We start from the raw sequence: 25049 nt of genomic DNA, 5'->3' as shown, positions 1-25049 counted from the left end.
CATGGCAGGCGCACGGCCTTTAGGGCCACTTGGTCCTTCACCACGTAATACACATATTTGGTATCGCCGCGTCCGTAGTCCTCCGCTCTGTCACTAAGTAGAATTGTTCAACCTCTTTGCTAAACTCTGTGTAAAGTAAGACATGAAGATGACAGCAGCGGCTTTTTTGTTTCCCGCAATGAAGGTCAGAGGTGAGCGCCATTGAGAACGCGCCTCAGAGCCGGGTCGTCCATGTCTCGCTGCTCACTGGCTACAGCCTGGACATGAGCCATCACCATGACTAATCACTGCTGGATGGCTGCTGCTAGACCGACAGGTCTTCCGGCCAATGTCAGAGTGTCAGGCGCTGCAGCCAATCAGCTACAGACAGATAACCGCTTCCTCCAACCACAGAATTTGCTCTAACCATCTTTAGCCTAAACGTCTCGGTAAAGCCACACCTTTTTGCATCATTCTCAGCCAATCAGAGGTCGCAGATTCCCTGTTGCTAGGCAGCTCTTTCTGGTCAGCCAATAGAATGCGGTTAGCCGGTAAGACTCGTAAGGCGGGCTTCTCACCACGTGACTTTAGGCTCATCCCCGCCTCTAAACCTTTTGGCAACCGCTGATTGGACGGTGGTAGTTGCACGCATGCGCGTTGGCGGGGAATGACGCAGCTCTTTGCCGTGCCGCTAGCTCCTCCCCCCGCCGCAGTCAGTCACACAGTGAGAGAGATACACACCGGGCGACTAACGTTCACCGCCTGCGTGTACCGGAGTCAGGGGGCGGAGCAGCCGACACAAGCGAAGAATCCCGGGACTCCTCACTATCCAGCTCGTCAGCGGCGGCGGGGCGCACGGCCCGGACACTGAGGATGGCTTCCGGATCAGAGTAAGTGAGGGGCGCCGGTAGGCCGCGGCGGGGCAGAGGAGGCCGGGGCCTGTTCACCTGACTCACCCCTGTGAGGGGAAGGCCAGTGTGCGCCCTGCCCGGGGCCGGTTCCACTGCGGCCTAGTCATCCCGGCCCGCAGCATCCTGCTGTGTCATGTAGGCCCGAATCCTGGGGGCTCTATCCGCCCGAGCCAGTGAGGGCCCCTGGGGGCCACACAAGGTGCTCACACTTTATAAGGGCCGCGCACATCACAGGGTCACTAGAGATGTCAGGGCCTGGGGTCTCGGCCTCGACAGTGATCTGTGCCCATTGGACTGGAGTCCCAGAGCCGCCGCTCGCCTCCCGCCATCAGGCAGCCCTTATTGAGATTCGCCGGCCTGGTGAGAAGTCATTGCTGTGGAGTTATGCTCATGTGACCTCGCTCTAGGCCGGCAAATCGAAAGAAGAGCCACCGATGCCAGGCAGTAGCAAGCGGCTCTCAGGGCTTTCATCCCATGGGCGCTTCAGGCCAGCGAATCGAAAGGAGAGTCAAGATTGCAGGCGGCTCTCAGGGCTTCTGTCAAGCGAGCTCTCTAGGCTAGCGAATCGAAAGAAGAGTCATGGTAGCAGGCAGCTCTCAGGGCTTCTGTCAAGCGAGCTCTAGGCTAGCGAATCGAAAGAAGAGTCGTGGTAGCAGGCAGCTCTTAGGGCTTCTGTCAAGCGAGCTCTCTAGGCTAGCGAATCGAAAGAAGAGTCGTGGTAGCAGGCAGCTCTCAGGGCTTCTGTCAAGCGAGCTCTCTAGGCTAGCGAATCGAAAGAAGAGTCGTGGTAGCAGGCAGCTCTCAGGGCTTCCGTCCTGTTGGCGCTCCAGGCCAGCGAATCGAAAGAAGAGTCGTGGTAGCAGGCAGCTCTCAGGGCTTCCGTCCTGTTGGCGCTCCAGGCCAGCGAATTGGAAGAAGAGTCAAGATTGCAGGAGGCCCTCAGGGCTTCCGTCAAGCGAGCGCTCCAGGCCAGCGAGTCGAAAGAAGAATCAAGATTGCAGGCGGCTCTCAGGTCTTCTATCTAGCGTACACAGATCACTGACTGGGGCGATGGCCCAATTCCTGCAAATTGATTCACACCAACTCTAATAGTTATACTATATCTCCTTTATTGTATGCCAACTGGTCACCAGATGGGGGGTCATCACTGCTGGCCCTGAGGGAAAATAGCTGCAGCTAGATGTGCTTCTTCCTACTGACTAACACATGCGTGCTCCACAGAACAGAGCATGCGTGTGGACAGTAAGTCAGTAGAGCTCTTTGGCAGCTGAACAATACATTATCTGCAGGATGCCTGGTAAGTTATTGATCGGCGGCGGTCGTTCTGCTGGGATCCAGACACCAGAACTCTGAATACGCTGGCGCGCCAGTCATTGTCTTTGGGACTGATGGGGAACTGAGCACAGCGTTCAGCCATCACTACCATAGAGATAGTAACTGGAGCGACCGTGTACACGTCCAACATCTCTACCTTCTCACTAGAGTCCATTCTTGGAATCAGTGATGGAACCAGCAGAGATGACTAGATTGGCACTACATGTTCTGGCGTCCACTTTGGTACTCCGTGGCAGACGGACCAAGGCAGTGTTAACTTCTTCGGCCAGCACTTAATTCAGGCGTCCTGGACACCTCTTATATTTACAAGGCTCCTGTCTTCACAGGTGGCCTATAATATTCACAAGAGATGCTGGCATTCGAGTTCCAGCTGAGGAAGCTCGCACCACCCTGGTCCAGCTGCCACAGAGTGCTGAAGTTGATGCTGTACCAGGGGGGTGCATTTGGTCATATCTAGGTGCAGATGCCCAGAAATCAGCTTCGTCACATACCCTATGCATAGGTGATGAGGTGTCACAGTGGGCCATAAAAACGAGATTTATCTGCAGACCACAGAATCTCATGTCTGCGGTGGTTGTACCACGCGTAGAAGATGCTAATGTAAGCAGGATCTGCAGATACGTATCTCATGTCTGTGGTCAGCCTAAAGCTGGTAATGTACACGGAGACTGCTATCCCTCCAGCCCCCCTACACACACACACGAGACTGCTATCTCTCCAGCCCCCCTACACACACACGAGACTGCTCTCTCTCCAGCCCCCCTACACACAAACGAGACTGCTATCCCTCCAGCCCCCCTACACACACACACACACGAGACTGCTATCCCTCCAGCCCCCCTACACACACATGAGACTGCTATCCCTCCAGCCCCACTACACACACACACACACACACGAGACTGCTGTCCCTCCAGCCCCCCTACACACACACACACACACACACACACACACGAGACTGCTGTCCCTCCAGCCCCCCCTACACACACACACAAACGAGACTGCTGTCCCTCCAGCCCCCCCTACACACACACAAACGAGACTGCTGTCCCTCCAGCCCCCCCTACACACACGAGACTGCTGTCCCTCCAGCCCCCCTACACACACACGAGACTGCTGTCCCTCCAGCCCCCCTACACACACACGAGACTGCTGTCCCTCCAGCCCCCCTACACACACACGAGACTGCTGTCCCTCCAGCCCCCCTACACACACACACGAGACTGCTGTCCCTCCAGCCCCCCTACACACACACACGAGACTGCTGTCCCTCCAGCCCCCCTACACACACACACACGAGACTGCTGTCCCTCCAGACACACACGAGACTGCTGTCCCTCCAGACACACACGAGACTGCTGTCCCTCCAGACACACACGAGACTGCTGTCCCTCCAGACACACACGAGACTGCTGTCCCTCCAGACACACACGAGACTGCTGTCCCTCCAGACACACACGAGACTGCTGTCCCTCCAGCCCCCCTACACACACACACGAGACTGCTGTCCCTCCAGACACACACGAGACTGCTGTCCCTCCAGACACACACGAGACTGCTGTCCCTCCAGACACACACGAGACTGCTATCCCTCACATTCCCCCCTCACACACACACACAAGACTGCTATCCTTCACATTCCCCCCACACACACACACACACGAGACTGCTATCCTTCACATTCCCCCCTCACACACACACACACACACACACACGAGACTGCTATCCTTCACATTCCCCCCTCACACACACACACACGAGACTGCTATCCTTCACATTCCCCCCTCACACACACACACACACACACACGAGACTGCTATCCTTCACATTCCCCCCTCACACACACACACACACACACACACACACACACACGAGACTGCTATCCTTCACATTCCCCCCTCACACACACACACACACACGAGACTGCTATCCTTCACATTCCCCCCTCACACACACACACACACACGAGACTGCTATCCTTCACATTCCCCCCTCACACACACACACACACACGAGACTGCTATCCTTCACATTCCCCCCTCACACACACACACACACACGAGACTGCTATCCTTCACATTCCCCCCTCACACACACACACACACGAGACTGCTATCCTTCACATTCCCCCCTCACACACACACACACACACGAGACTGCTATCCTTCACATTCCCCCCTCACACACACACACACGAGACTGCTATCCTTCACATTCCCCCCTCACACACACACGCACACACGAGACTGCTATCCTTCACATTCCCCCCTCACACACACACACACACACACACGAGACTGCTATCCTTCACATTCCCCCCTCACACACACACACACACACGAGACTGCTATCCTTCACATTCCCCCCTCACACACACACACACACACGAGACAGCTATCCTTCACATTCCCCACACACACACACACACACACACACACACACACACACACACACGAGACTGCTATCCTTCACATTCCCCCCACACACACACACACACACGAGACTGCTATCCTTCACATTCCCCCCTCACACACACACACACACACACACACACGAGACTGCTATCCTTCACATTCCCCCCTCACACACACACACGAGACTGCTATCCCTCTAATACACAGACACACATCCCTCCCACTCCCCCATACACATGATTGGGCTGTCCCCCATACAAACAACACCGGGGTGAGAGGAGACAGCCTCTGGCAGACCTCTCTGTCATCTGTAGAATCTTGAAAACAAAAGGATCGGGTATTGCATTTCAGACAGGCCGAACCTCCTCCCCTGACATCATCTGGTTGGCGACAAATCTACGGCCCCCATAGCCATCAAGCGCTTTTCCGGTCCCACTGACACCGGCAGTCTTGAATAACATAGATCATTTGTTATTCCGTGCTTCACTAGACGCAGCTGACAACTATATAGAGCAATCTAAAATCGCAAACTTCGGCAGAAGATACCTCGCACCTGGCGACCCCATACCTCCCAGATATATCTTGAAAAAGACAACAAATATGCTGAAACGTCAATGAATTGTATCTGTATTCATATAGGTCAGAATAATTGGATTTATCTTCTATATAATAAAGTTTCCAGTTTTTGAGTGCCAAAGTTTGCTATTTTTGATTAAACTTATTTTCTTCAGAGCACCAAATGCAGTGAGTGCCCCATAGTCTAAACTATATACAACAGTCATGAGTTGTCAGTCATGTGAGCGACCTCTCATTGTCCCGGGTAGGTGTTCAGAGATCTGATATCTTGGTGTCATGTAATGGATCTGCTCTGGTTTCCTGCGGACATGTATCCAGCCTGTCATTGTCTCCTGGTTACACTCCTCCATATAACAGCAGAGCATGCGTTACCCTGTATACACAGTGGGGGGCAGCAGCCGGTGCCTGGACAATGGACAGAACATGCTGGATGCTCAGGACAGTGGATGTTTCTACAGCAGACAGCTCATGTGAATTGCTGCCAATGATAAAGGAAATGTGAAAAAAGTTGTAAAGCTGGGCAAGTCCTGGAAAACCCCTTCACACACTGCATTACAGGGAGTGATCCCTGCTCTCACTTGTAATGGAAGGAAATGTTTCCAGTTTAATGATGTGATGGGTTATTGTCGGCATGGCGGCCAGGATGTGGGGACTGCGAGCCGCTCCTCTCCTTGGGTGCATTGGGTATACCCATAGTCTGCGGCAGGTGTAGCACAATCATATTGTCTGATGCTCTTCTCCACTTTGGTCTATTAGTTCTGATGGGCTTGTCCACCGACTATACATCTAGATACTAAGCTTTGCTCCTGAACATCACAGCCTTGTGTGACAGGAGCGAGACCTCTGATGTGAGATGCCCACTGTGTGGGTGCAGTGATGGTGGGCATCAGTTGTAAAGTCATGGATCAGTGCCTATGAACATTTGACAAGACGGACTGCTGTGTACAGGAATGTGTGCAGCACAGACAGACTACTTCAATGGAGAGAGTTCTTGCTTTCACCTGTGGCACATTAAATTCTCTGCCTGACAGTGGGTTTTGCCATTTTGGCTTCCTCTAGGGGAATGTTTCACCTGATGTAATTGCACTGGTCAAAACTGCTCTACAGATGCCTTAATTCACAGAAGAACTGCATGCTGCTTATAGATACAGTAAAGTCTGGTGTAAATGCAGCCGTACAGGTGTCCGGCCTCATCCGCTATTCCCCCTTCTCAGTCTGTTCCTTCCAGCCTTGAGGCCTATCGGTGTCCTTGCTCTGCGGTCCTCTGTGCTGCAGTGACCCCTGTACATTATGGGCACTCGGGTTACATTGCCGGGTGGAGCTGACTGTTTGCCATGTAACTAGCTGAGCTGGGAGTGGCCATTGCTGCATCTGCTCAGCTTCACTTTCATTTCTGAGAGCCAGACTGAACACAATTAAGCTTCCACTTCCCCTCCATTTCCCTCCGAATCAACAATTGCACCCAACAGAGCAAAAGTGCATCTACCTCTGGGTGGGGCAGGGGGCAGGCACAGCAAAAGTTATTCCCTGCCCCCTGGGATCAAGCTGTAATTGCTGCAGCTCTTTTCCTTGTGCGCGCGCTGATAAGTGACTGAGGAGAAAAGGTGCATATACTTTGTAAAGTCATCAGGAATGAGCATTTGTAGAATCTTTTGTTTTGTCTAAAAAAAAAAAAAAACCCAATACATTGTTCTGTGTTATCAGGGCCTGTGCTGCCGATATCCGTGTCAGCAGCCTGTGTGCACGGAGCGATCTACTGATCATTCTGCCAGTCTAAAGCTGTTAAAGAAGCACTCCTCCTCCCATAAATTTGTATCCTCTTAATATATTGCAGTCTCCATGTTGTATAGCACTGTCTACATACAATTGCTCCTTCTCCATTCTACCCAGCTGATTATTCTCTTTTATGTGTAGAAACAGGAAGTCTCTTGTACCTGCATTTATCATTCCCCTATTCAAACCCTAACCCTGACCCAGATGCTCCTCCCTTGCCAACATTGACTTATGATTCTTGCAGGGAAATTTGACCTCCTGTTTCTACATAGATCTTGGAAGGATTCAGCTAGTCAATTTTTAATCATTTGCTGTCAGTCATAGACCTAATGGAAAAAAGAAGAATTTGCTGTTACAAAGACAAAATGAGCAATTGTAAGTGCACAGTGCTATATAATATGATGACTGCAATATAGTAAGGATAAAAATTTTGTTGCGGGGAGGAGGAGTGCTTCTTTTAAGGCAATCTGTCAGTAGGATTGACCCTCCTGAGCCATCTGTATGGGCTTGCAGGTCAAAGGAAGCTGAATAAAATGACATGTTGATATCTGACTCCTGTGTATAGCTGACCTCTTCCAGGCTCTGGGGGAATGGTGCCTGGAACATAACTCTGCCCCCTAGGACTTTTATGTAACCTGTATATCCATATTAATAGTTTTGATAGGTCAAATGTGGTGATAGATGTCCTTTAACCCCTTCACCCTGGGGCCATTTACCATTTTTTTTTTTTTTCCATTTTCCCTCTCCTTTTTTCCAAGAGCCATAACCTTTTTATATTTCCGTCAATATGGCGGCAGTATGAGGGCTTGATTTTGATTTTTGTAGGACAGGTTATACTTTTGAATGGCATCATTGATTTTACCGTATAGTGTACTAGAAAATGAGAAGAAAAAATTAAAGTGCACTGAAATTTAAAAAAAAATTTTTTTTTATATACTATGTTTACTATATGGTAAAACTGACCAGCCATAATGATTCTCCAGATCAGTACACGTACGCAGATACCAAACATAATGTAATTTATTTAAGTGGTGAAAAAAAAATTCAAAAATTTGTTTGAAAAGTTTGTTTGTGTCTCCATTTTCCGGGATCTGGGGCTTGGTGAGTGTTTATTTTTTTGCGCACCGAGATTATATTTTTACTGATACCATTTTGGGGTAGTTAAAGTGTTTTGATTAACAGCTTCATGACGCAGGCAAACAGGTTGCTGATTGGCGGTCATTTCACGCTGCATATAGGAACCAGGGCTGTGGAGTCGGAGCTCATTTTGGTGGAGTCGGTATAAAATGGTCCGACTCCTAAAATATATAATAAATTGGGTACAGTAGTTCAATGTAGAATGTGCTGAATATTTTTTCATAGGAATTTGGGAAAGTTATGAAATGTCCTATAAATGGCTGTTCTATTCCTGATCTAAGGCTACATTCACACACAGCGTTTTTGCTGCGTTTTTTGAGGATACATTTTTCAGCTGCAAAAGCAGATCAGCTTTTTAAAAAACCGCATCACCTGAAAGGTTTTTGAGCTCATAGATAATGTTTTCAATAGAGCAGATTTCTAATCTGCTTTTGCTATCTATAATAATAATAATAATTTTTATTTATATAGCGCCAACATATTCCGCAGCACTTTACAATTAAGCGGGGACATGTACAGACAATAAATTCAATACAAGTTAAGACAATTCAAACAATGACATTAGGAGTGAGGTCCCTGCTCGCAAGCTTACAATTTATCCATATCTGTCTATCCATATCTTATCTGTACCAAAAAGAATGAAAGCCGTGTAGCACACAGACTTAAGGTACTGTCACACTTAGCGATGTACCAGCGATCCCGACCAGCGATACGACGCGGTCAGGATCGCTGGTACATCGCTAAGTGGTCGCTAGTGAGCTGCCACACAGGCAGATCTCACCAGCGACATCGCTGGGGACGGGGGGTCGCTACTTACCTGTCACACCAGGCGATCCTGCGTCTTCCCGCCCGGCTCCACGCGTCGCTCGTCGTCACAGCAGGAAGCGCCGCAGGAAGCTGACGACGAGAAACAGTCCAGCCTGTTCTCGCGCGATCAGCGATAAGGAGCGGGTTGTAGGTAAGTATCAGACATAGCGATATCGCTATAACGTCACAAGTTATAGCGATATTGCTAGCGATATCTCTTAGTGTGACATGCCCTTAACACTCCTTTTTTTAAGCACCAGTCAGGTACACCTCATAGCTGCCCAAAAGGACGCCCAGGACAGGCATTGCTCGTCTTCAGTAACACATCAACATTAATTGATAGTTGGAATAAATAGACTGCATTCCCCACCACATCTTAAGGTGCAGGCTTTATTTTCAAGTGTAGGGGTGTGCAGTATAAGGTTCTGCAGCAGCTGAGGTGTGCGTGTGCAGTATGAGATTCTGCGGAACAGTATGAGGTTCTGCCCCCCCCCTAGTTTTAATCCTGGCTAAAACCGTTTCTTATACATATGGCGAACCCTCAGGTAACCCTAAATGAAGGTCAGTGGACACAGGTGGTTGAATTGAAGGAATTGCTTAATCACCTATTTACCGTGACTAAAAAATTACAAGCTGAGGATTTAACTCCTGGCATTTTCATAAGGGAGTGGAAGAACTTGCTATTTTGCCTGTCCCAAAGAGGAGATTTAATCGCAGATGGCATTTCTGCTTCAATGAATCGGGAGAGAGACACAGCTATTGGAAAATAAAATTTTTCTGGTAGCTGTTTATGTGGACCCGAGTCATCGTATACTGCTTGATGATCAACAGCTTACTAAAGGAAAAGAAGCTCTGACTGAGGTAGCAGTTAGGATGCATGGCCTACAGGAGGACTGCCAGGCGCAAGAGGACTTGGGTCCTGACAGTGCTACTGCTGCCATATCTTCATCCTCATCAGATGAGGAGTTTGACTTTGACAAGTATTTGGATGACATGGAGCAGGCAAAGCGTTGCCGCAAGGAAAAAGATTTCACTCCGTCTCCTATAGCAAGCAGATTGACCATATTTCAGCAAAATGTTTCACTTGCTCTCAAAGAAATAGAAAAATTCAACCGTTCATCAAAACTGCATGAGGCAATTCCTTTATACTTGGAAATTGTTAGAGATGTTCCATGTGGTTACGGCTTTGCCTCCAACCCAAGTTATTGTAGAGAGGTTATCCTCTAGCCTTAAAATTATTAGGTCAGATTTGAGGTCATCTATGAGGGAGGATCTGATGGAGGCAATTCTATTTCTTAGAACAAATTCATATACTGCACAAATGTTATTTAGTATGTTTTTGTTGAAAACTGTTTTTTACCACTTACATAGTTTATTACATAGTGTTATATATATATATATATACTGTATATTTATATATATATATTCGATATTACATAGTGTATTACATATATTACATATGTATAATTACATATTTACAATTTATTACAGTTTTTTGTGTTCTAAAGTTGTATTCCAATAAATATATATTATGTTCTATCTAAATGTCTTGATTATTGTATCATAAAAGTGATTAAGTGTCTGATGTTCACATTGTACTACAATACATTTTTCACTTAAATATAAGCAATAAATGTCGGAGTCGGTGGAAGGGAAATTGAGGAGTCGGTCGCAGGTTTGGCTTACCGACTCCACAGCCCTGAGGAACGCATGATAAAGGGGATTTCTGGTACCAGAAAGTCCCTTCCCGGTCGTTGGTGTTACAAATAAAACAGCCTGTTCTTTACCCATTCTCCCAGTTTTCAGCACTGCGCCCTCTGCTCAGTGTGTTATTGTCTGCAGCAGTAGCATCACTGAAAGCACTGCAGCCTATTGGTAAGCTCATCAACTCGTGTTGCCTACTAGGGCAGAGCTGCTGAGCTCACTGATTGTCTGCAGGGCCGTTGATATGACGTCAGTGCTGTAGACAGTAGCAGACATTGAGAGTCACGTCAGAGACTCAGTGCCGGACCCGGGGAGGATGAGTAATGCGCAGTTGACTGTACCTGGTGACCCTGGAAATCTCCTTTAGCATGGAATATCAGCACACCACTCCATAGCTCCAGAACCTGTTACTTTGTCCTGGCTTTTTTCTTAATGTATTAAGATGATCTTCCCCCCCCCAGTCATGTCCATGCCCCGCCCTTCCTTACAATACCTTGTGGGGGGCTCCACTGTCAGTACTTAGCGTGGTCTTCATGCAGATAGGAAATATAAGAGGGTCCCTGTAAATATTCACGTCATCATGTACAGTAGCTACAGAGTGAGGACAGAGATCCTATATAGGAGCACATCAATCTCCCGTGTTGTGCAGATCTGGGCTCTTATTAGACACCTCTCTGGCTTGTGGTGGTCACTGATGTCTCCTATTGCTCTACCTCTTAGTGTACTTTCTATCAGGGACATCATTGAAGTGTTCTTGTTACTTGATTTAGGCCCATGTAGAGGCCCCCAGACTGTGCTGCTGGTATCAGGTTATTAAAGGTCACCCCTGTATAGAAGTGACATTCATTGTACACTCCTGACATTGATGCAGTCCTAGAGCAACCTGTCCATTTGTCTTCCGTACACACAGTACAGCCCCCATACACATTAAAGGGAATCCGTCACCCCTTTTTTCGACTATTAGCTGCCGGCACCGACATCAGGGGCTTATCTACAGCATTCTGTAATTCTGTAATGCTGTAGATAAGCCCCCGATGTAACCTGAAAGATGCCAGCACCGACATCAGGGGCTTATCTACAGCATTCTGTAATCTGTAATTCTGTAGATAAGCCCCCGATGTAACCTGAAAGATAAGAAAAACACGTTAGATTATACTCATCGGGGAGGCGGTCCGGTCCGATGGGTGTCGTGGTCCGGCACCTCCCATCTTCATACGATGCAGTCCTCTTATTTCCTTCCTCTCGTGGCGCAGGCGCACTGCTCTTCCCTGTTGAGGGCAGAGCAGAATACTCCATTGCGCAGGCGCCGGACCTCTCCCCGCATCTGCACACTGCAGGACTCTGCTCTGCCCTCAACAGGGCAGAGCAGTGCGCCTGCGCCACGAGAGAAAGGAAAGAAGAGGACTGCATCGTATGAAGATGGGAGGCGCCGGACCACGACACCCATCGGACCGGACCGCCTCCCCGATGAGTATAATCTAACGTGTTTTTCTTTCAGGTTACATCGGGGGGGGGTTTATCTCCAGCATTACAGAATGCTGTAGATAAGCCCCTGATGTGTCGGTGCCTGCAGCTAACAGTCATAAAAAAGGGGTGACAGATTCCCTTTAAGCTAATGTCTGACAGTTACTGATGGGTTCGGCCGATGCTGTGTATCAGAGCACCGACCAACTGATTATTGGTGGAGAGGTTGATCAGACATGTCAGATTTTGATCTGCCAATTGCTTTGTTCTTCCAGAGGTGGACTCTCACCAGACATGTCTGACGACTGCGCTCATGGAGAACGCACGCTCTCCTGTGTATGGGAGAGGCTGCCCAAATGGCTGCTTGCCGACAGCCATCTATTGTGGCATGCTTAGATCTCCACCTGAGGATTGTAGGAAGTCGCAACTGTTGTTGTCCGTTCTTTCTCTGGGTGAGCAGACACCCCAACTACTTAGCTGAGAGGATGGTGCGGGCACCCACCGCAACAAAAACCTTCATCTGTGTCAGGCCTCATTCAGATGAGAAAGCAAAATCTAGTGTGCTGCATCCAGTTGTCATTCGTTTTGGATGCTGTGTCCAGTTTTATCATCCATTTGGCACATTGATAACGCACTGATGGCATTTGTGTGCTTTCTGTTTTCCAAGAAAATCCACAGCACGTTATAGAAACCGCAAAATGGATGAAATCTTACCAAATCTCATCCACCCACTGCCGAAAACTGCTGCCCTCTCCCGGTGATCATATGGTGGCAATGCCTGTCCACTTTCTGTACATCCCTCGTCCTGTGTGACCTCTGCAGTGAGGATATTCTCTTTTAAGCTTCTCATTTTGCTTTAAAATCAGCCCCGAATTCCAGCGGATTTGACACTGTGATGTCTTTGGCCCTTTTGGTGACATTGCAGGGCAAATTTTAGCATCAATTTTGTCTCATTGCCAGGACATGGTTTTTGGGTCCCTTGTTCTTTGTATAGAGGGGGATCTCCAGTTAGGCTCCCACCTATAATGCTTTAATACTGACTGGGAACATTGATGAGAACAAAAATAAGGAAACCTGTCATTTTTTTTCTACAGAAATGGAGCTCAGGTGTCATGATCTTTTGTTTCCCTCCCGCACAGATCTAAAGGCGATGACTTATCCACCGCAATTCTTAAACAGAAAAGCCGACCAAATCGATTGGTTGTAGATGAAGCGATCAATGAAGACAACAGCGTGGTCTCTCTGTCCCAGGTACGTGAAGGTTTCCCATGGTTTGGGAGGCAGTTTTAGGGCATTGCCTTTATCGGATGTGTAACTGCAGGTTAATGTTTTCTCAGGGTAAAATGGATGAACTTCAGCTCTTCCGAGGGGACACTGTGCTTTTAAAGGGAAAGAAGAGGCGAGAAGCTGTGTGCATTGTCCTGTCTGATGACACTTGCTCCGACGAGAAGATCCGTATGAACAGGGTTGTACGTAAGAACCTGCGGGTGCGGCTTGGAGATGTTATCAGGTAGGTGAGATCAGCTCTGCTGAGTGCGGTACCCTAGCGGTTCCTCGTCCCGGTCTGCAGAGACATCCATCACGTCTGCCTCCTGCCATGGGTGATACATCACATCACTGCTGGTACATTTTTGGATATCTGCTTGCCTTCTGCTTTTGCCTTACATTTTGGCAGAGGAACTTCCATCTTGTTTCTTGGCTTTGACTTTAATAGGCAGCCTGGAATTTGTAAAAGACTGTCAGGTCCATACAGTGCTGAGGATAACGACAGTATAATATTATGGGGGCCGCAGCTTGCAGAGAGGGAGACATTTTTATATTCCCTAGCACAGTTTTTTGAATTTACACTCCGGGGCATAGTGTTTCTTAAACCAGTCATGAAGATGAGGCCACTGGTGCCCTCTCTTCTTTAGGATTTTGGAGCATCTCTCCAGACACTACATAGTCAGAAATTACGTCAGTGTATTCACTAATCATGTGTAACTTAGTTATTGACCTTGTTAAGCCAATAAGGAAAATAAAAATGCTAATACCAGTGCACGGAATAATAGTAGTACTGCAAGAGAAAGGAGTGTTAAGCCCCCGTTGCACACTGCGATATCGCTAGCAATATCGCTGTAAAGTCACCGATTTTGTGACGTTGCAGCGATATTGCTAGCGATATCGCTGTGTCTGATACTTACCTCCGACCAGCTGCCCCGCTGGTTATTGCTGATCGCGCGAGAAGCTCCTGGACCATTCCTCGTCGGCCACTTCCTGCGGCGCTTCTTGTGGCGCCGACGAGCGACGCGTGGAGCCGGGCAGGAAGACGCAGGATCGCCGCGTCTGACAGGTAAGTAGCGATCCCCGTCCCCTGCGATGTCGCTGGTGAGATCTGCCTGTGCGGCAGCTCACTAGCAACCACCAGCGATCCTGACCACGTCCTATCGCTGGTCGGGATCGCTGGTGCATCGCTAGGTGTAACGGTACCCTTAGGCAAAAAAAAGTAATTCTGGCATTTTTGAATTTTTTTTTTTCCCTCCTTTTTTATTACTACGTCGTTTACCATTTGGATTAATTTAGTTTATATTTTGATCGGAGATTTCTGAATTCAGCGATACCAGATTTTTTTTTTTTTTTTTTTTGGTTGTTTTTTGAATGGGGCAAAAGGAAGGTGATTTGAACTTTTATATTTTTTATATATTATATATAAAAAAAAACGTTTTTCTTCTAATTTTTAGTACGTTCATTAGTCCCCTTTAAATATTTGATGCTGCAATCATCCGATCACTTGTGCTACACATTGCAGAGCTTCTGCCCTTCTATGTGTAGCAGAAATGATCATCCGCAATGAACGCTGGCCTCAGCCAGGTGTTCATAGGAGATGTGCAATGACAGACATGAGGGTCTTCTGCAGAACCCCGGTTGTCATGTCAACCCTTCTGTGCTCCACGATCATGAGACTGGGGCGTAGATTTGTGGGGTAGTGCAAGTTAATCATGATCCACCCGCGGCTGTTAGGGGCACATGATCATATCAGCTGTCGTGCTGGAAAAGACACGGGTTCAGCGCCATAATAGGTTGTGAAGGGATTAAGGCTGTGTGCCCACGTTGCTTTTTTTTTTAAGCGTTTCCGCAGCGCTTTTATACGCGCGTTTCTGCCGCGGAAACGCTTAAGAAAAGCATCCCATGTAATCATAATTGAATCCGCACATGTTGTGCTAATGGTGTGTTTTTTTCCGCTGCGGAAACGCTTAGCAGAAAAAAAACGCAGCATGTTCATTAATTTTGCGGAAACATGTGCATACATACAATTGTATTGCAAAAATGCTTAGGAAAACGCATGCTAAAACACTTAACAAAAGCGTCAAAAACGCTTACAAAAGCGCTTCATAAAACACATGCGTTTTCCGGGGGAGAGGGTGAGCTCAGGAATATTCTGCTTCAAAAAAGCAACGTGGGCACAAGGCCTAAAGGGTAACTATTATTTGGAAAACCTTCTTATACACTACACGGGCTGCATGGTGCTGCTGATCAGTGGGTGTCTTGAGTCATGAGTCCCCCATCGATCTTTCACAACCCTCTGAAGTTGGCAGCTCGTTCAGGATCACGGAGAGGTGTACGGGCATGATATAAACTCTCTGGGTCTGACACCTCTCTGTGAGAATAGTGTGCAGACCTATAGACTTACTATTGAGCCCTTACACTGCTCTGTATTTGATACAGCAGGGGCCCCACACATCAGTGTTTTGAGCAATTGCTGGGGTCACTAAAATTAGCAGAAAGCCTTTTCTAATATACAAATATTTTTTTTCAGACAATGATTACTAGTGATGAGTGAATGTGCTCTGATAACATGTTATCCGAGCATCTTGGCCATGCTCGTATATTATGTTCAAGTCCCTGTGGCTGCATAATTTATGGCTGTTAGTGTGAACACATGCGGGTATAGCCTAACAAACAGGTAGCCGTAGGGACTCGAACGCTGAAGATGTCCGGATAACACGTTATCAGAGCACGTTCGCGCATCACTAGTAATTACCTTTGCTGCATTTCTCATTCTGCGGTTGATCACCAGGTTGGTAGTCCAGTTCCCTCCTGCAACTTTACTGAGCTGCTGTCCTGTCGTTTTATCAGATTACTGTACCAACTGCATTTCTCAAAATGCAGATCACCAGAGCTGTGGATTGGAGCCAGAGTATTACTTCTTATTACATTGATTACTCTTCTTTTGTGCAGCATTCAGCCGTGTCCAGATGTGAAGTATGGGAAACGGATCCACGTCTTACCTATAGATGACACTGTGGAGGGCATCACTGGCAATCTGTTTGAGGTCTACCTGAAGCCCTACTTTCTGGAAGCTTACAGACCCATCAGAAAAGGTAGAGACCTCTTTACAAGCTCGTGTCTGGCGGATCTCAGGGCACACGACAATCCAGCTATTCCTTGTATGTATGGGTCTGAACTCCCAAACCTTCAGGTGTAGTAATGGATGTACCAGATGTTGAGTTTATATCAAATGAGGAGAAAAAAATAAAACTAAAAGCACCTGGTAAATTTGACCTTCCTGCTTGAGCCCGCTCCAATAAAGCATAATAGGTCAGTGAACCTAATAAGCAGTGAATGCAATACAGGAGATCAGAGCCAGAATAAATCTAGTAAATGGCTGTATAATGTAGAAACCTCTCTGATGTCCTGTGCAAATGCGAACCGAGATCCATGATGGATGGCATATGACAGAGTGCGTAGTGAATCTTAGAGGAGCAAACCAGGAGCCGTCACCTAAATCTCAGTGTGAATAAGCATGTAACTAATGAGACACAATGGTGCAAAAAAAGAAAAAACCGCTAAAAAGGCTCAGTGAAATCTGTGCCAGGCCCACAGCCAGGGCATCTTGGTCATTGCTGATCAGATAATGTTACAATCCTCATGTTCATACCTGACCGCAGAGCTTTTTGGATAATCTGATTCTCTGCCGCAGGTATGAAAGCACTCTTGTAACCACTGTGTGACAAGTCACATAAGGCGCCAATAGTTCTCAGCAACACAGAGGCGCTAACTTAGAAACAATATACATTGAGTTTTATTGCAGAAAGGATGGAAAGGTACAAGACCATGATCGACTGAGCATTGGCAGCTGCTTTAACGGCAGAGAAACAGAATAAGGCCGGGGTCAGACTTGTGAGAAACTCGCACGTCAATACCCGGCACTGCCGCCAGCACTCGGGAGCGGATCGTTCAGCTGCATAGAAATACATGCAGTTGAACACTCCGATCCGAGTGCCGGCGGCAGTGGCGGGTATTGACGTGCGAGTTTCTCGCAAGTCTGACCCCGGCCTAAACAGCTGAAACGCAAGTCAGTACCTGCAAATATCTCAATTTTATTTTTGTTTTTCTATAATTTGTGATATTTTGAAAGTGTTGATCTTGTTAAAGTACTCACATCCCAGTGAGGGCTCTGCTATCCTCGCCACACATCCATGTACAGTGGACTGTAAAAGTTTGGGCACCCCTGGTCAAAATTACTGCTATTGTGAACAGTTAAGCAAGTTGAAGATGAAATGATCTCTGAAAGGCCGAAAGTTAAATACTGCTCATTTCCTTTGTATTTTAGGCAAAATATATATTTTTTTTTTTAATCTTTTCCATTTTAAAAATTACTAGAAGGAAAATGGGCCGATGCAAAAGTTTGGGCACCCTTCATGGTTGGTTTGTAGTAACACCCCTTTTTGCAATTATCATAGCTTGCAAACATTTTTTGTAGCCAGCTAAGAGTTTTTCAATTATTCTTTGAGGGATTTTCATCCATTCTTCCTTGGAGAATTCCTCCAGTTCTGCGAGATTCCTGGGTCATCTTTCATACTCTATTTTGAGGTCTAGCCACAGATTTTCAATGATGCTCAGATCAGGGGATTGTGAGGGCCATTGCAAAACCTTCCGCTAGCGCCTCTTGAGGTCATCTATTGTGGATATAGATGTGTGTTTAGGATCATTATCCATTTGTGGAAGCCATCTGCTTTTTTTTGCAGATAATGTTATGTTTGCATCAAGATTGTGTTGAAATTTCATTGAATCCATTCTTCCCTCTACGGTGAAATGTGCCATTGGCTGCAACACAATCCCAAAGCCAAACTGATCCACCCTCATGCTTAATGGAAGGCGAGATGTTCTTTCCTGAAAATCTGTGCCCCTTTTCCTCCACACATACCTCTGATCATTGTGGACAAAGACTTCTATTTTAACCTCATCGATCCACAGGACTTGTTTCCAAAATGCATCAGGCTTGTTCAGATGATCTTTTGCATACTTTTGAGGCTGAATTTTATGGTGAGGACGCAAGAGAGGTTTTCTTCTGAGGACTCTTCCATGAAGGCCGTATTTGTGCAGGTGTCTCTGAACAGTGAGCAATGTACCACAACTCCAGAGTCTGCTAAAGTTTTCTGAAGTAGATTTGCCTCTCTTGCAATCCTATGAGCAGCTCTCATTAAAATTGTGCTTGGTTTTCCAGACCTTATCTTGTCCTCCACTGTTTCTATTAAATGCCATTTTTTAATTACATTTTAAACTTGAGGAAAGGGCCACTTGAAAATGCTTTAGAAATTAGAGCCGGCTGGGTTTTTTTTTTTTTTTTGCCTAAAATACATAGGAAATGTGTCATCTTTAACTTTAGGCCTTTTAGAGATCATTTCATCCTCAACTTGCTCAAATGTTCATAATAACAGTAATTTTGACCAGGGGAGTCCACTTTTACATGTCGGGTTCTGCTATAATGGAAATGGTTTTCCGTTGCTTCAGCATTGATGATCTATCCTTGGGATAAACACCGAGCTGTTACCAGCTCCTGTGGCCACTGGAGGTACTGTATAAGCAGCCGGAGCAGCTCCGCTCCGTACACAGCATAGTGGATGTTCTCAGGTACGGCATCTCGTCTCTAATTGATTAGAATGGTACCCGAAAGCGACCAGTACTCGGTGTACGGCTCTGTTGTGTACCTGCTACATATGCTTGACTTTCCAAAACCCCCCCCACCGATCTGATACATGCTATCCTGAAGATCGGCCATCAGTGTCGGCTATCCCTGTAAGAAAATGTGATCTGAATTCTCTTGTATTGCGCCTCTTCACGTTGGGAGCCGGGTAGTGGGGAAGGTGCACACTTTCCATGTGTATTGGCGTTGTATGTTTGTCCTCTCAGATTTGCCTGTCGTGACTTTTCTGGTGTTGTCCCACAGGTGACATTTTCCTTGTGCGCGGAGGCATGCGTGCCGTGGAATTCAAGGTGGTGGAGACAGATCCCAGCCCATATTGCATTGTGGCACCAGATACTGTGATTCACTGTGAAGGAGAGCCTATTAAACGGGAGGTAGGACCAGACATCCGTCACTACTGGGAATACTTGTCATGTCTTACGGACTGGCAGCGCGTCGTGTGTTTCATAATTCACACTATATTTTACCAGGACGAGGAAGAGTCTCTGAATGAAGTGGGCTACGATGACATCGGGGGCTGCAGGAAGCAGTTGGCTCAGATCAAGGAGATGGTGGAGCTTCCGCTCAGACACCCGGCACTTTTTAAGGCTATTGGTGTGAAGGTAATTTTTGTGACTGTTAATTTTATTTTTTGATGTGCTTTTATGTTGTGGATGGCTTGTGATATCTGTCTTGTAATGCAGCCGCCTCGTGGTATCTTGTTGTACGGACCCCCAGGAACTGGAAAAACCCTCATTGCTCGAGCTGTTGCAAACGAAACCGGTGCATTCTTCTTCCTCATTAATGGTGAGATCTTCTGTTCCTTTATTATTGGAGAAGTATTTTGTGGTTTTTTTTTTTTATTATTTTATTTTATTTTGTTTTTTATTTTAATAGGCGTGGGCCATTTTACCTTCATATAAAAAGCTTAAGTGCCATTAATATAGGAGCTAGCTATGACTGCAGGTCTGTTGCTCTGCATGTCTCTGGCACAGATAGTGCTATATGAGATGATGTGACCAAAAAGTGAATCCTGATGGGTAATAGTTATGGCCTAAATTTGGCATTTTATTAGGTTAAGATTTAATCTATATGAAATTGAAGAAACAATATCTTGGATTATTCCGTGTCCGCTGATTTATCATTTTTTTTCGTGTTCTCAGGCCCTGAGATTATGAGTAAACTGGCTGGGGAGTCCGAGAGCAACTTGCGCAAAGCCTTTGAAGAAGCAGAGAAGAATGCCCCCGCCATCATCTTCATTGATGAACTGGACGCCATCGCCCCTAAGAGAGAGAAGGTAGGCGACCTGTCACGTTTCATGTTGATACTCTTCGTTAGCCGATTCTCGGGTAATTGCGGTAGTTGTGACAATTTCTGTCCCATAGACACATGGAGAAGTTGAGCGCAGAATCGTGTCCCAGCTGCTTACGCTTATGGATGGCTTGAAACAGAGAGCGCACGTCATTGTCATGGCTGCCACCAATCGACCCAACAGCATAGACCCAGCATTACGACGCTTTGGTAAGATGAATTGATATGGGTGGAGTGAGAGGTTGGACAGTACTGCTCCATTATCCTGTCCATCGATGACCATTTATACATGTTGTCCCTTTCAGGCCGCTTTGATAGAGAGGTGGACATAGGAATCCCTGATGCTACCGGCAGACTGGAAATCCTACAGATCCACACCAAGAACATGAAATTGTCAGATGATGTTGATCTAGAACAGGTAAGGAATATCTAATTTCTTCGACTATATGAGGAGACGCAATAGATGTGATAGACGCTGCTACCGTCTCTGTTGTACTTGTCCCGTTCTTGTAGTCATCGCCAACCTTGTGGGTTTTTTTTTTTGCTTATGTCCTATAGGTTGCCAATGAGACTCATGGTCACGTCGGTGCTGATCTGGCCGCTTTGTGCTCAGAGGCCGCTCTCCAAGCGATTCGCAAGAAGATGGACCTCATCGATCTGGAGGATGAAACCATAGATGCTGAAGTAATGAATTCATTGGCTGTCACAATGGACGACTTTAGGGTATGTAAGAAAATTAATGCTTCTCTCTGTTCGCTGTTTTGTTCTTTGGTATAAAAGTATCATAATTTCTTTAATCTCCGGTAGTGGGCGCTTAGTCAGAGCAACCCATCAGCGCTGCGTGAGACGGTGGTGGAAGTGCCGCAGGTCACCTGGGAAGATATCGGTGGCTTGGAAGATGTTAAGAGAGAGCTGCAGGAGCTGGTGCAGGTGGGTAATACTAGTCTGGTTACAGACATGTACGTGTGGAGAGAGAGTTTTTCTGGCTTGGTATTATTAATCTGAGGATCTAAATAGTTATGAGGTCTACATAAAAATGACCCAAATGAATTTCATATTTTTAAGTGCAGGTGAAATCAATGATTCGGTGTTGTATGTTCTTAAAGGGAGTAGATACAGTAAGAGTAAACCCCCATCCCGAATAACCCACATATATGGGGATGCATGTCTCTTAAATGTAAATCAAACACCTTTTATATTTTTTACTTCTTGCTGAATTCCCAAGTAATTGGCATTTTTTTTGTATATGCAAATTAGGTGTGAAGTGCTCTGAGCGTGACAGCACAGTTATCAAACCTATGCCACCCAGGATAGTTTCCCCCGCCCATTACCGGCCTTTTTAGCTTGATTGATAGCTCATTGTGTAATGTTCAATGCCAGGTGAAGAAATCCAGCTTCAAGCCATCAATTAAGTTAAAGCGGCCAGTGCTGGGCCGCGAGAAAACTCCGGAGTCAGAGGTTTGGGAGGTGCTCTGCCACACCCAAAGCACTTATCACCTCATTTGCATATGGATAGAAATGCTAATTGCTCTGAAATGCAGACACAAACAGCAGATATAAAGGTGTCAATGGATTTACATTTCAGAGACCTGCATGAGTCCGTTCTCCAACCCCCTGTGGTTTTCGGGGGTTGTTTTGATTTCCATTGTGAGTCCTTTCCTGCACATCATACTGTTCACGGGTTTTATAGTGTATGGCCCCTATGTGTAGGATGTCTTGCCCACAATGAACCTTCATACATTGGTAAAACCTTCCACACAGCACTGCTGAGGATATGTCGCTTACATGTTGATTCAGGGGTCTCACTGTGTCTTCTCCAATAACAGTCTAGTTCAGTACAGGTCAGAGGTGGGGCACTGCCTTACAGCTGATCCTTCTCAACACTTATGCTGTAAATTGTGTGTTTCTCAAACATAACGTTATGTCATTTCAGTATCCTGTGGAACATCCAGACAAATTTTTGAAGTTCGGTATGACACCATCTAAAGGTGTGCTGTTTTATGGGCCACCAGGCTGTGGTAAGACCTTGTTAGCCAAGGCTATTGCCAATGAATGCCAGGCCAACTTCATCTCCATCAAAGGCCCTGAGCTGCTCACCATGTGGTTTGGAGAGTCCGAAGCCAACGTCAGAGAGATCTTTGATAAGGTGAGAGCTGATTGGCTGGATAGCTGATGTCATCCAAGGGAAGTTTCATGGCTTCATCTCCACATTGATGTTTGTTTTCTGGGCTTCAGGCACGACAGGCCGCCCCTTGTGTCCTCTTCTTTGATGAATTAGACTCTATTGCCAAGGCCCGTGGGGGTAACATTGGTGACGGTGGTGGAGCCGCCGACAGAGTCATCAACCAAATCCTTACTGAGATGGATGGAATGTCTACCAAAAAGAATGTCTTCATCATCGGAGCCACCAACAGACCTGACATCATTGACCCTGCCATTCTGCGTCCAGGACGTCTGGACCAGCTCATCTACATCCCACTGCCTGATGAGAAGTCTCGCATCGCTATTCTTAAGGCCAATCTGAGGAAGTCCCCAGTGGCCAAGGCAAGTAACCGTCCAGATGGAACGGATTTTGGTTTACGTAGTATTTTTGCAATATATAGATCTAAAGATTTTTTTATTTTATTTTTTTTTACCTTATAGGATGTGGACCTTGATTTCCTGGCTAAGATGACAAATGGCTTCTCTGGTGCTGACCTGACTGAGATCTGTCAGCGGGCCTGTAAGCTGGCCATCCGTGAGTCCATCGAGAATGAAATCAGGCGAGAGCGGGAGAGACAGACAAACCCTGCAGCCATGGTACGGAGGGGAAATGGCAAACATTTGACTTTTTTTTAATCTTTGATCTAGTTCTGTGTCTCATCCTTTTATGTCCTCTGCTCTGCAGGAGGTGGAAGAAGACGACCCTGTACCTGAAATCCGCCGGGATCACTTTGAGGAGGCCATGCGCTTTGCCCGCCGTTCTGTCAGTGACAACGACATCCGAAAATACGAAATGTTTGCACAGACTTTGCAGCAGAGTCGTGGTTTTGGCAGTTTCAGGTAATTAGTACTTCGCTTCATCTCGGATGACTTCTGGGAAGGGATAATGGAATAAATATGTGAAGGTTATCAGAACCCCCACAAGTTGTAACTTGTCAGTCTGCAGTACCATAGGAGAACTTCCTCCCACTCCATTGTCTGTCATGTGTGTAATGGGGGCTGGTAGTCCAGCTTAGTCTGCGTCCATCTACTCGGAACTGCCAGAAAAAGGTATTGTGTAAAAATTACATTGCCTGCCCCCACCTGCAAGCAGAGCAGACTAACCCTTTGAGACCGGTGCAAGTACTGAGTTTGGGTAGCCTCCTTCCCCATGTAGCAGTGCTGGTGCGTTGCTGTAGAGCTGAGGTGGTGCTTTTTTTTTTTTTGTACTTTACCGATTTATACCCTAGAATAACCATGATCTATTTCCGCTTAGATTCCCTTCTGGTGGCCAAGGAGGAGCTGGTCCAAGCCAAGGTGCCGGAGGTGGATCTGGTGGAAGCCACTTTACTGAAGAAGAAGACGACCTCTATGGCTAGATGAGCCCCCAGTGCCGTCCTTACTTGTACAGCATTGAAATTCCTACGTTAATGGACACTCTGCTTTTCATTCCTCAGTCAGTACAGCGTAGCTGCACACCCCACTTCTGTTTTTTTGTTTTGTTACCTGGGTGTGAGAAGACGGGTGCCCAGTTTCTCAAGATACAGGCCGACTGTTTTTCTTCTCTCCACTTCCCCATAGAGCGTTTGTGGGGGGAGCTCATGTGGCGGTCTTGTGGCACCCGCAGCCCCTGGAGCAGACGTGTACTTTGTTGCTTGATATTCACAACCTTCATTCTCTGGTTTGCAAACACCGAGACCTTAGAGACGCTGAGCTGGTTAACCATTTATTGGCCATTGAGGTCGGGATGCAAGTGCTGTCCTCTAGCTTTTAAAGGGTTAATAATCCCATGGGCGCATACAAGGAGGTTCAAGCAACAAACGCATGCGTCATCTATAACCAACGTCTAAGCGGCTGCAGACGAGGACGTACGGTTGGGTTTTTTTTTATGTTGGTATTGGGCATAATGTTATTGGATTATAAAAACAAAAAACGCAGGTTGACGTCTAACGTGAGAATAAACTGACTGATCACTGATGTCCCGTCCTGTCTTTATTTTGCAGTTGTGCTATCAGTATCTTATTTGAATGGGTGTTTTTTTGCAGCATGTGCATGGATTTCCATAGGCTCTATAAAGATGGGAGGGATAGTTTACAAATCTGCAAATGTACCACTCATGCCTCATAGGAAAGTCACTGTGTTCTGCCGCAGACATCAGTCCAGTGTGCAGCAGCCACTACTATTGGAGCAAAAACCACACCGCTGCCACCGACAGTCGATGAAAAATCCAGGGCTGCAGGAAACCCCTCTGACAGCTCGCTTACACTGGCGTATAACACGAACGAGTGTAATGAGAGAGAAAAATCGCAGCATTCTGCGAGAATCAGATCGCACTTGCCAATGGAAGCCAATAGGTGCGAGGAAGCACAGGGACCATGCATGTCATCCAAGGAAATCTGACATTTCATAAGCCAAGTACAGTAAATTCACAGCCCAAACTCAGAATAGGATAAAGAGATGCAGGATGTCCTGTAGATATATTTTCAATAACCAGCTAAGGTAATGCTGGTC

At 46.7% G+C, this 25049-nt stretch overlaps 1 protein-coding gene across 1 annotated transcript; it reads left to right on the top strand.

Annotated features, from left to right (window-relative positions):
- Window positions 1–638: 638 nt before the first annotated feature.
- On the top strand, window positions 639–24515 carry VCP (valosin containing protein). Its single transcript, XM_073553129.1, has 17 exons — window positions 639–869; window positions 13240–13351; window positions 13438–13610; window positions 16319–16461; window positions 19311–19441; window positions 19538–19669; window positions 19751–19853; window positions 20210–20343; window positions 20432–20567; window positions 20663–20775; window positions 20916–21080; window positions 21165–21287; window positions 22291–22503; window positions 22593–22901; window positions 23001–23156; window positions 23245–23399; window positions 23815–24515. The coding sequence occupies exons 1-17, from the start codon at window positions 853–855 to the stop codon at window positions 23915–23917; spliced, it is 2418 nt and encodes an 805-aa protein (XP_073409230.1). The 5' UTR covers window positions 639–852; the 3' UTR covers window positions 23918–24515.
- The last annotated feature ends 534 nt before the right edge of the window (window positions 24516–25049 follow it).

Source organism: Dendrobates tinctorius, unplaced genomic scaffold (genome assembly GCF_039654945.1).
Source record: "Dendrobates tinctorius isolate UK_male_01 unplaced genomic scaffold, ASM3965494v1 ptg000197l, whole genome shotgun sequence".
Lineage (NCBI taxonomy): Eukaryota > Metazoa > Chordata > Amphibia > Anura > Dendrobatidae > Dendrobates > Dendrobates tinctorius.
The sequence above is the reverse complement of the archived record's forward strand: the minus strand, read 5'-3'. Positions and strand labels throughout refer to the sequence as shown.